This window comes from Sander lucioperca, chromosome 17 (assembly GCF_008315115.2).
Source record: "Sander lucioperca isolate FBNREF2018 chromosome 17, SLUC_FBN_1.2, whole genome shotgun sequence".
NCBI classification, from domain to species: Eukaryota; Metazoa; Chordata; class Actinopteri; order Perciformes; family Percidae; genus Sander; species Sander lucioperca.
This window is the reverse complement of record NC_050189.1, coordinates 9,484,338-9,496,984: the sequence shown is the minus strand read 5'-3', so window position 1 is coordinate 9,496,984 and position 12,647 is coordinate 9,484,338. Positions and strand designations below refer to the sequence as shown.

Below are 12,647 nucleotides of genomic sequence, written 5' to 3'. Positions count from 1 at the left end.
AATAACTGTTCATTTGCTATATTACAAGTGACATTCTCTTACAGAAACGGGCATATATCTGAATATTTCTCTGACACAGCATGGCAAGGGAATAACAGAAGAGTCAGACGTCGGGCTGATCAAGAGTTAGAAGAAGAAAACTAACTAAAATTAGGCAGAAGGCCTAAATACAAATAGACTAACATACTCCAAGGGGGTCCCTGTTTATTTAGAGACAGACTGCAGAAGGAAATAAGATAGTTTAAGAAAAAGTTATTGACTACTGAAAGGTTTTTGTCTGCAGGGCTGCACCGGGTTTTTACAAGGTTTGCCGAAAAAAGAACCGAGCTTTGTGGTGACGATCACATTGTAAGGAAAAAAGTATACTAGCTTCTGTTATTATGAGAAATGAAAGCTCAAAGCCGTGCGAAGCATCTGGGCCCATTGTAGGTTTGTCATATTGGTAAAAATGGAACACTAAGTACAAACAAAGACTGAAGTTGCATTGTTGACACTGTATAACAAACTATATAAGCATATAAAGAGAAATTCCTATTTTATCTGCTTTTATATATTTAACTGTTTTAATTGCTCTTTAATGTTTTATTTCTTATACTGCACTGTAACTTTTATTCTTGTATTTTAACTGTTTTAAATTTTTTATTCTATTTTCATGTAAAGCACTTTGAATTGCCCTGTTGCTGAAATGTGCTATACAAATAAAGCTGTGTAAACTGTGTAACAAAAAAAGTATCTCTTTTGATTGTTTTGGCTCTGTTACCCAGTTCCATGGAATCTCCAGACAAGGTCCTTAGATAAACCATACCAGTCATGGCGATTGGTTTTTAACCTGTATTTACCCACGTACTAGGTTCTCCGGTCAGTGGCCTTGATCAATGCACTGGCTCAGATCTGGAGCTGGTCCCCGGGCGCTGTAAATGGCTGCCCACTGCTCCTTTGAGGGATGGGTTAAATGCAGAGAATGAATTTCGCATGTATGTGTACGTGACAAAGTACCTTTACCTTTTAATACAGCTACAATATTTGCACCTGGCAGCAGCTCCACTTGGGACTTGGGGGCTAAAAGGTCAGTCCATCAATCTTACAAAAACAAGTTTTTCTCACTAGTTGTTATGAATCGATAAATCAGAGAGTAACCACTGATGTAAAAAATAACTGAAGGAAGGATGGGAGGCGCTTGTAACACAGCAGTGGAGAACGCCAACAAGTAAAGGCGAGCTTGCCGCGGTCTCAGGCAGAGGCCGATATACAATGAAACAGAACAACAGCGTTATTAAATGACAGAACCAAAACCTAATCTACTAACAAAACCCAAACACATGATACACACCCTCCTTTTGAGGAAAAAGGAGTAAAACCTACTCACACATGCTCTGGACAGCACCGTCTGCTGCCAGCCAGAACAACAAAGGCATTGAGAGTAGTGGCAGGCCAAAGTGGCGGGGTCTCCTCCCCTTTTTCCAGGTAGCTGAACACGCACACACACACACAGAGGTTGAGTAGGTGGAGATATTTGTTCAAAGCAAATATCGATAGATAAATCACTGTATATAAGAGCTGGTGTTTCTCTTGTTCATCACCTCCACACAGGAACACTGAAGCTGACACTGAGAAGAAAGAAGATAATCCTGCAGAAGGTTAGCTTCATCTCTTTTCTCACTACCTTGATTCTTATGCTCTGTTGTCTCCTATTATCATCTCTACTTCCTCTGTCCTGTACTCAAAGGGGCTCTCTTCAGAAATATCACTAACACATCTGTTTCTCTTTGTTGAAGATCTTTTTTACCATTTGCATCATCTCAACCATGAAGATGCTGATTGTGTCTCTACTGGTCTGTGCCATGATGGCTCTGACCAGAGCTGCTGGTGAGTATTAACTGTGGTTTGTAAGACCAGAAACTGTCCACATGCTTTGTCACTTATTTAGTTAGTCTTCTCTAAATATGTCCTGTTATTTACTGACATCCATGCAGCGTTCCTCCTGCTCTGTTGCTTCTTTTATTTATCATTACTATCAATATTTCCTGAAAAAGAGGCCGATGCCGGATCCTCTTTTATTCTGGCTGGACATTGGAGAGATTTGTTCAGATTCATGTGTCAAAGTCCTATAAAACTGACCATAAGAGGAATTACTTTAGGACTGGAAGTAATCAGTCTTGTCCTTCTTCACTGTAAAGCAGGGGCATAGTACAAAATTCTGGGCCCTGTAGAAAGGCATTTTCTATGAGCCTCTCCCCGCATCCACAGCTATTCATTCTAGCATATTTTTGGGTCCTCCTCACATGAGGGCCCTGGGTACTCAGTCCTCTTTTTCCCCCAGTCTGCCGGCCCTGCTGTAAAGAATAGGGAGCACATAGAGTTCAGTCACTAAGTTCTGTGTCAAACTGTGTCCAGCTGTTCCAGAAACAGAGCCGGGTAATAACACAGGACTACTCGTTCATGAAGGTGAGTTGGTATTTGTTCAGATATTACAGAAATTCATTCTTATGATCAGCTCTGCAAAGTGTTTGGGTCTTTCACCTTTTACAGCTGAAACTTTACGGTTTCAACTGCTCTTGTCAACTCCATTTACAGCTGCAATTGTTTTCTGCATGTGAAAATAAAAAAACCTGGGCCTGTGCCTCTTCTGTTTAGTTTTTCCCAAATTTGTTTTCAGGGAAAAGTCACATCGTCAATAGCTCTTCATCTTGTCCAAGTGGTTGGTCTGGCTACAACGGTCGCTGTTTCCTCTACGTTCCAACAGCCATGACTTGGGCGGATGCTGAGGTAATCAGGGTGATCTGGATTCAGTGCAAAATTCTTCGACACTATGTCCATTCTGCTGTTACACTTGTTGTTCGGCGTATCCTTCTAATTTTGTTTTTTATACACAAGTTTACGCGCCAAATCACGGGTGGCGCCACAACTCTACACAAATGCACTTAATTTCCGCCGGAAGTGGATTGCGCAGCGTCTGCCGGTGTAAATACAGCGATTTCGATGCTAGCTTGGGAACACGGTTCTACTACTTTGAACGGGTGGGGGAGATGGCGTTACTCTCCCCCACCCGAATTAACACAGTCTGACGAGAAAGAGGCAAACTCCATACCCAATGAAAGTCACCGTTTCTCGGTTATTGGACGACCGGGGCTCCGCGGAGCTCCGAAGCTGGCTGGCTGCCAGCATAACTTTCGTATATTTACAATTTTGTCATGCCACGTATAGAACATCTACCCCATTGTCTTATAAAGCTAACTATGGTGTCCGATTTCAATTTAATGCATTTTTGTGAACATTAGGGGTCTCCTTAGGAGGAGCTGCTAGCTAGGCTAGCTATGTGTCCCATTTAATCCTATGGGAAAGATCGTTGCTACACTTTCTGCATAATTTTCGTATATTTACAGTTTGAATTTCGTCATGCCACTTATAGAACATCTACACCAAGGTCTTATAAAGATAACTATGGTGTCCGATTTCAATTTAATGCATTTTTGTGAACATTAGGGGTTTCGTTTCAGAGGTCTAAGAGGAGGATAGCTAGCTCTCATTGATAGAGCTCCATCCAGCCGCAGGCTCTATCAATGAGACTCGTGGAGCCTGCGTTTATTTCCATGATCGTTTGTTTAAATAACTCAACACGCATATCCATCATAAGATTAACTGGAAACTGCAGTAAGAGATTGCGGGCGTAACAAGCTCGCTGACCGCGCTCACACACAGCGGCCATTTAGCAGGAAGAATTAATTAATTGTTATATCCTCTTTGTCACTGCGATATCAGTGCTTTGTCGGCACAACGGAGCTAGCTAGCAAAACAAAGCCAGCCCGCCAGAACGGAAGTGGATTGCATCGACGGGAGGAGTTTAGGATGTAGAGCGGAAACGGCTCAAAAACTTGTGTATTACTTGACATGTACTCTGGCTTCACACAACTGCCCTCTCTCTGTCCTCGTACAGAAAAACTGTCTGTACCATGGTGGAAACCTCGCATCAGTGCACAGCTTCGATGAGCATCATGTGATTCAGAGTATGATACTGCGGATCACTCAAATGTATCCACTCACATGGCTTGGAGGCTCCGATGCACAACAGGTATATTACTGATTACGCCAAATCTGAAAAGCACTAAAATGCGTGTCTTAACCATACTGTCTATATATCATCTTCTAGGAGGGTTCCTGGTTCTGGAGTGATGGTACAGCTTTTATGTTCAACTTCTGGTCCCCAGGACAGCCTGATAATGGAGGCTATGCACACTGTCTGTTGATGAACTATGGAGGTAAATATATATCTTAAGCTATATATACAAGTAGCTTAAGAAACATTTTAGCTTAAGAAACAAAGCACACAATTTAACCCAAACTAACTCCCTCTGTCTTTTTACAGATCTGAAGAAATTTGACGATCAGCCTTGCAATTTACGCATGCCGTTTGTCTGTGCTAAAAGATTATTTTAACAGAGAAACATGCATTACCCATCACAACCACAGGAGTTGGAGTTCTGTGTCTTTATCATCTGTGGCCTCTTGAATCTAGTAATCCATACTTTTTTCCTACTTTTCATTGTTTAAAGAATGTAGCCTTTTAGGCATTTCATTCTGAAGACTTAACTGTTTTTTCTTGTCTGAAACACAATTAAAAGGCTCAAGCATTGAAAAAAGCCAGTCTGTGAGTCTGATGAATCCTACATAACACCTGAATACAACCCCATTAAACTCCTCTTTGTAAACAACAATACAGTCACATTAGCGCATTCTCTGACACTAGAGGATAAATTCTATGAATAAAACAGACTGTAGTGGAAGTTTTTCTTGTTAGCAGCAGGAGTGCGTATCAAAAACACCAGATGAAACAAATAAGGACGATTTGAGGATTAAACCAAAGTTTGGACTGAGTATTTATTTACATTTGCAAATGCAGGAAGCACACGGTTCACAAAAGGCACGCAGCTCTGGTGTGAAAGGTCTCTTCCACGAATAACAAAAAGCACGCAGTATATATGCATCTCCAGTGAGATAAAAAAAGAGCATGCCCCTCTTTCTAAACATGACTCACACATTTCTTACAATCAAACATAGACATTCAGGAGCCACCTCACTTCTTCCCCTCTGTACCACTTTCTACCCCAAAGTTTAGACATCCCGTTTATCTCAACTATGTGAGAAGTCTCAACTATTCAGGCAGAAATAACAGATAGTTTTAGGGTGACCTTGTAGACCCTATCTGTTCAGCGTACATATTACGTTCCCAGACTTTGTGGCTCTTACTTTCAACATGTGAGAATAAGAGAAGACTCACTTTTAGCATTGTGAGACAAAGTAAAACAGAAATAAGACAAGAATATAAAGAATCATGCCTAAATATAATTTTGCCACTACAAGACCCAAAAATATTGCCAGGTAAGGTGTTAGTGGTGTTAGTAGTGAGAAATGGCGTCACAATTAGTCCAAAGTGATAAGTGGTATGAAAAGAAATTACTACATTTAATTGGATACATTTATGTATCCATTTCCAAGTTGAAGATGAGTAATCAAAAATAGTGTAATTGCTTTAAGATCTGCAACTTTTAGTCGATTAATTGGGAAACAAAATTAATTAGCAACAAGGTTTTTTTAATCAAAAAAGTCTCCACTGTGAAGATTTGATGTCTGTTTGTTTTTAGGAAAAACATCATTGTAAACTGGATAGCTTTGTTTTTTTACCGCAGGAAATTCCGCTGGATGCATGTCTTTTCGCTGATGTCCGTTACCTTCCGCTTTCTTTGTGTTGTAATTTCAAACTCTGGTGGATTTATGAGGACTATGGTTAACTGCTCCTCAGATCTCTGCAGGGTAAATCCAGACAGCTAGCTAGACTATCTATCCAACCTGAGTTTTCTCTCGCACGACTAAAACAAGCTTGAACATACACATGTTCCACCAAAACAAGTTCCTTCCTGAGGCTATTTTGCAGAAGCTCCGTGCGGACGATTGTGATTGGTTTAAAGAAATGCCAATAAACTAGAGCATGTTTTTCTCCCATCCCGGAATGCTGTGTGGACTAGCCAGACCCTCCTCCGCAGCGCTGTGGAGGAAGGTCTGGCAAAGCGAGACTAGTTTTACAGTTTTTTACGATTGTTTACACACTAAAATAAAAATGTCCACACAATTTGCAAAATTCTACTCCAATGAGCAAAACACCTCCACAGATTTGCACAACATTACACACAATTTCTGCTTCACCCTTTTTGCAAAACATTACACATAGTGATTTGTAAAACTCTACACACATTTTCACACCTTAGACACAGATAAGGATTGTGAGGTTACTTCCTTGTCATTACAAAGCCCCGGATTGCCAATGACCACACTAATGAATGAATTGGATAATCACATCCACCAGGTGTGGAAGCACACATGTGCTAATTTGAAAACGCAGCACTCAGGTGTGCTATAAAAGGCAGCAGGTGAGTTCACCTGTCTTCAACAAAAATGGAAGGAGCTAGAAGAAGAAGAGTGAGAATGAGAGGGGGAGCTCAAAGAGGAGATGAAGGAGGAAGAGGAGAAGAAGGAGATAGAGGAAGAGGAGAAGGAGGTAAAGGAGGAGGCCCAGGTAGAGGAAGAGGCCTAGGTAGAGGAAGAGGTAGAGAAGGACTTGAAGAGTTGATAGAACCTGAACAAAGAAGACGAGGACCAAATTTGACTCAAGAAATCCATGCAACACTTAATGACCATGTTATCAACCATGGACTGACACTGATGGAAGCTGGACAAAGAGTTCAACCAAATCTCAGCAGAAATACTGTTGCGTCAATAATTCGGACATTTCATCGAGAAAACAGGTAAGCTAACCACACAGTACATTGAAACTGAAGCTTACTGTATTTATCATCAATATTGTTTACTGTGACATTTGACAGTAGGCTACATGTGTATTTTTTTATATATATATTTTTTTTACATAGGATTGAGGGTCGAGGACACCAAGGTGGAAGGGGCCCTATGTTCACTCTTGCACAAGAGGCCGCCATTGTGAACATGGTTTTGACCAATAATTGTATCAGGCTGCGAGAAATCCAAGCCAATATCATCAATGATGACCATATTTCCAATAACATCCAACGAGTCTCTCTGTCAACATTAGGTCGAATCCTCAAGAAACTGTATCTGGTACCATTTGACAGAAATTCAGAGAGAGTGAAACATCTGCGCAATGAGTATGTGGAGGTATGTATTGTTCATCTTACTATGGTGTGGTATTGTGCACTGCTCATAATGTTCTGGCACAAAAAAATACCGTGCAATAGATATTGAATAGCATCCTATTGTATTTTACTGTGTTTCAGGGAGTAGAAATTCAACATGAATTGATATATGTGGATGAGGCTGGATTTAACCTTGCGAAAAGAAGAAGAAGAAGAAGAAGAAGAGGGAGAAATGTAATTGGACACAGGGCAATCACCAATGTGCCAGGGCAGCGAGGGGGTAACATCACCCTTTGCGCTGCTATTACACAAAATGGGGTCCTCCACCACCAGATTGCACGAGATTGTCACAGCATTAAACCAAGTGGACCAGATGCGGTACATTGTCGTTTGGGACAATGTCTCATTCCGTCGGGCTGATCTGGTCCAGAATTGGTTCCATGAGCACCCTGAATTTGAAGTCTTATACCTTCCCCCATACTCCCCCTTCCTGAATCCAATAGAAGAGTTTTTTTCAGCATGGCGGTGGAAGGTATACGACCTGCGGCCCTATGACTGTTTACCCCTCATTCAGATCATGGAGCAGGCCTGTGATCATATCGAAGCAGCTTCTGTGCAGCGGTGGGTTCGTCACACGAGGCCATTCTTCCAACTGTGCCTTGCCAATGAAGACATAGCCTGTGATGTGGATGAAATCTTATGGCCTGATCCAGCCAGACGGAGAGATGATGAATAGTTACAGTATTCTTGTTGCTTTTACAGTAGTTTTTCTTCAGAGTCAAAGTGTATGTACTTCATGCAGTAATTTTTATTTGTCTACAGATTTTATTTGTTTCATTGATTTCATTGTTGGTTGATTACTATAGCTGATTATGGTAAGAAATACTGTAAGTATTGAAATAAATACTTATTAAATATTCAGTCTGCAGCATCAGTGTTGAGCAGTGCTTGGTAAGTTTATAGTAGGCCTATTTGTGTACATTCTCCCTATATCTCAAACTAATCATGAAGAATGTTGTGGGTTTGTCACTATTTTACTATTATTTTGTCATCTAAAATTATCCCTTACATAACAATGTCTGGCCAAAAATCTAGCACATGCTATTTCCTAAAATTAGTTTTTTTACAAATGTGTTTTTTATTTATCACAGCAGTGTGAAACTGGCTGCAATAGTGTCTGATCATTGAGGACTGTGTTGGTTAAATGAAAACTAATAGCATTTTCACAAATATGTGTATATGTTTTGACTGTGATTATATTTTGAAAAAAAGAACCCGGTTTTCAAAATTGCGTGTAAACAATTGAAAAAAACTAAGATAGACGGGGGAGACAAGGAGGTGCTACACTTGATGGGAAACTTACTCACCTCACTCCAAATGCCAAAACAAAGCATGTTTGTGAACCTGCATAACATACTCGCTGTGCACCTTATCACACATTAAATATTTCAAGCAAATGCTGGTTGATACGTCAATCATGTACAGCTCTGATTCTTATCAGTGGCCTCTCAAGTTTCACTGGTTTTCACAGGTTTGGAATATGTTGGTTGGACAGAACAAACATTTTGAAGGAGTCTTTGGGCTCTGGGTAATCATAACGCCATTTCTCACTATTACTATTAAAAAAAAATAAAAATAAACAATCAATGGAGAAAATAATCAGTGAATGAATCCAAAATGAAAATATTCATGAGTTAAGTTCAAAATGAGCTCCAACTCAACCAACTACAACAGTAAAGTCTTTTACAATGACTAGTGTGTGTGTGTTTGTGTGTGTGTGTGTGTGATATAATATTAGTATAACAGTCAGATGTTTTTTTGTAAGATTAGTTTTTGGCCTATATTTGTATAGGACAGTTTAGACTTGAAAGGGGAGAGAGAGAAGGGGTTATGACATGCAGCAAAGGGCCGCAGGTCAGAGTCGAACCTGCGGCTGCTGCGTCGAGGAGTGAACCTCTATACATGGTTGCGCGCTTTACCAGGTTCATAATCTTTTGAACATTACACAAAACATTTCCTCATACCACACTGTTTCCTGGTTCATTGTTTGATGATGAAGAATGATAATCCGTGTGGAAGACAGGCACAATAGAAAAAGGGGAGAAAGGGTGAAGGAGAGGCTGTGTGTTGGAAGTAGGCTATATACAGTATGTGTTAGTGTTGGTATTTATTTACTGTCTTTGTGTGGAGAGACTCACACATTCACTATGTTGCTCTCTCTGCTGCTGCTGCTGCTGCTGCCGCCGATCTGCAGCGCCCAGGCTACTAGTTTTTATGGGACAGTGATGACTTACTACCCAAAAAACACTTACGCAGATGGATCTGTCACGGTACGTACCGTTTTCTTTTAAGTCAATAATCCCCTGTTGAAGTTTGAGAGTAACTACATAATATAACTTTTCATAACTAAGTAACTGTGAAGCTATGCATGATAACAGAAACTACTTAGAAGTACAGTGTAGTAAATGCTGCACGTTAAATTCTGAGAACAATGCAACAAAGTGGATTCTCTATACATCTTTTGTTAAATATATCTTTTGTTTTATGTTTTTTTATGCTTTTTTGATGTATTATTTTTTCGAAGTTTGACATATTTTTTGACATTTTTTTTAAGCCTTTTTTCAACATTTTTCATTGGGATTTTGGGGGGGGAGGCAGTAAAAATTGACTTTACTTTTTTTTTTATTTGCGCGACCGGACAAGTGAAAAAAAAACCTTAGCGTTGAACCCTGAATAATAATCCTAAGAAAGCAGGATAGATTTATTTAAGTATTGTATATTTGCAGGGTGCTTTGAAGAGTTTGAAGTCTTCCCTTTTTGTGTCATTGTGATACCACAGGTGGTCCTACGCTATAAGCTAAGCTTCAGCACTTGCCAAGAGAATGCCTCGTGGACCTGCGGCAGTGGTGATTGTGGGAATGAGAGTTCTTTAGTGCTAAACATTGTGGACCAGGAGAGCAGTGGAGAGTGGTGTCAGAGAGAGGGAATCATGACTCGCCAGGTTCCTAGCAACGCTCCGTTTCAGCTGGTGTGAGTGCACCATGACAATGCAAAACCACAAACAAACATTATACTTCACAGTTACCTCACAGAGGGCCAAACATTTTTAAATAGTCACTCAAAGGTGAAAACTTAAAACCACCTCCAAAATGTTCTCAAAAAACTAGCTAAGTCACTAACAAGAAAGTTGATTGAATTGCTCTGGTGGACTAAGGGCATTTTCACATATCTATTTAAATGTACCTTTTCAAGGTATATGTATATAAATGATCGCCATGTGTTTCATGTGAAAATTTTCAGAACAAACTCAGATTTCTGTATAGTGATGCCCAAATTTTTTCTAGAGCAATGTGTAATGAGATAATTTGCTGCTAAAGCTGAAAGGTTGATGTTGGCTTTTTGAAAGTCCTCAAATCTCTTTTGAAAACCTTAACTTATAATGTGTTGTATTAATTGTTTCAGTGCTTGAAATGACACTCAGGTTATGTGTAGTACAGCTAACAAACAGACTCTCTCATGGACAGTTTGGACGGGAATTCCTGGATAGATAACGTACAAAACATCTCTGGGTGGAGGGCTGAGACTCTGGTGGAACTAAGGAACCGGTCGGACATCGGCCGAGCCAACACATCACCCCAGACCACCATCCTGCCAGATCTGAGGTCAGCCTCCTCACCATTTCTGTCTGTAGTAAGATATTATACACTTTGTGTATTTAAAACCATTTCATGTGTCACAACACATTTAAAAGAAAACCATAAGAATTGTTTTATTTTAATCTAAAATGTATTTTGTTTCCCTTGATTTAAACTTGTTATGCCCAGAATTGATTTTTTGAAAATGGATCCAATTTCAACACAATGACACTAATCTGAAATTTGACAATTAAAGGTGCAATATGTAATACTGACAGCTAGCGTTTAAAATAGTTACTGCAGTCCAAATTCAAAATACTGGAGAGAGTCGTCTCCCCCGGCCCCTCCATCCAGATTCGAAATTCACGGAGGTTGCCAGGTTGAGAACGCAGCATCCAATAACGTTGCTAGATGCTAGTCTCACATAGCCAGACATTACTCCACAGCGCAGTGGAGAAGCTAACGTTAGATGCTGGCTATATTGACAGTCATAAAAGCCTGTGCTCACGCAGAGCTCTGTACCCGACTGACAACCACCCTATCTCAACTTAAAATTACTGCAACAACCGCTAAAAACAGCGCAAACTCACGGTCCTCTCTACCCGATTTACAGCCACCCTTTCTTGGCTTAAAATGACTCACCGTTTGTCGGCTACAGCCGCTGAATAGGCTACACGTTGTAAACAACCGTGACCCACTTGCCTGGTTCTCCGGTAACGATAGCAGTTATGGCTTGTTAGCATGGTGCCATTAGCCAGGACCAGTCGGGATCACTTCATTGGCTGTCTCATTTGCTTTTGCAAGTAACCAACTCGAGAACTCTATATAATTCAATATTAGTACACAAATGTTGAAATGACTGAAAATGCCTGTCCCTAGTAGCCGTGATAAATTAGCCTAGCCTAGACTAGTTTGTTACGTCTCTGGTCATGCAACTGTTTAGAAACACTGAGGGTTTTTTAGGTCGGGTAGAATCTATCTCTGTTGATCCCATTTGTTTGTTTGCTGCTTCCATGGCTGTACAGCTGTAGCGCGCTGGGTTTACATTTTTACAGGTATATCTGGCAACCCGGCACGGCTGTCAGAATGGCCAGTTGATAACAACACACAGGCCAAAACACAAACAGACATTCTGTTACGGAACGGAAAGTTCCAAAGGAGAAAATACTGACTTTAGCATTGTTGTCAGAAAAGATAGTATTTCAGCTTAGCATGCTTCCTTATTATCTGGTGACATATTTTGGTCATGTTCTAAATGTACCGTAAAAATATTACATATTGCACCTTTAATACATCTTTGTCTAGACAAAACTGATCCTGGCTTGTGATTTACATGGTAATTAATGGAAGGTTGCACAATGTGTCTCTCTGTCAGAGTTCCTTCAAACTGTCAGAGAGATTTCAGCCTGTTGGCGTTTGACCCTGACGGAGACGAGGTTAGATGCAGATTTGGGGACGTAACTATAGTAAGTAGCCAAAGTTCACAGACACTGATGCTTGAAGATAACACCATTATAGCCCAATCATAATCATTATTTTGGCGCCACAATCCACATACTGTTTAAGCTTTGACCAGCGTGACAAAAAAGATCAAATTAAGAAAACAAGCAAAGAAACCTGATCATGATGTAGACTGGAGCATTTTTAACTGGGTTAAAGAAAATGAACATAGAGTATGGATTTCTTTCTATTTCTTTCTATTCTGGGTCTAGTCTTTTTCTCACTTTACTGTACATCTTTCATTGGGTAACATAATGCAAATACATAATGTTATAGATATGTTATACGGATGACAACCAGCTGTATATACCCATAATGACCCCAGTAGCCCAATTTCCAAAACAAAATCAGA

The 12,647-nt window shown here is 40.2% G+C and overlaps 2 protein-coding genes across 5 annotated transcripts in view; both read left to right on the top strand.

The window, feature by feature from the left end:
• Positions 1-12,647, top strand: part of LOC116053083 (mucin-2-like) — a 183,976-nt gene that overhangs the window by 162,879 nt on the left and 8,450 nt on the right. Inside the window, exons 1-4 of one of the 4 annotated variants that reach the window (XM_031303995.2) lie at positions 9,153-9,490; positions 10,000-10,190; positions 10,685-10,822; positions 12,171-12,261. The exons of 2 other annotated variants lie outside the window; for them this stretch is intronic. In XM_031303995.2, coding sequence (XP_031159855.1) covers positions 9,221-9,490; positions 10,000-10,190; positions 10,685-10,822; positions 12,171-12,261 — 690 coding nt within the window. In that variant the 5' untranslated portion in view covers positions 9,153-9,220. Of the gene's footprint in view, positions 1-9,152; positions 9,491-9,999; positions 10,191-10,684; positions 10,823-12,170; positions 12,262-12,647 lie in introns of those variants that run through there. One more of the 4 variants, XM_031303993.2, reaches the window with a different exon arrangement.
• Positions 1,517-4,637, top strand: LOC116053087 (type-2 ice-structuring protein-like). The gene is made up of 7 exons (XM_031304000.1): positions 1,517-1,637; positions 1,776-1,866; positions 2,395-2,445; positions 2,657-2,766; positions 3,935-4,069; positions 4,148-4,256; positions 4,364-4,637. The coding sequence occupies exons 2-7, from the start codon at positions 1,806-1,808 to the stop codon at positions 4,432-4,434; spliced, it is 537 nt and encodes a 178-aa protein (XP_031159860.1). The 5' UTR covers positions 1,517-1,637; positions 1,776-1,805; the 3' UTR covers positions 4,435-4,637.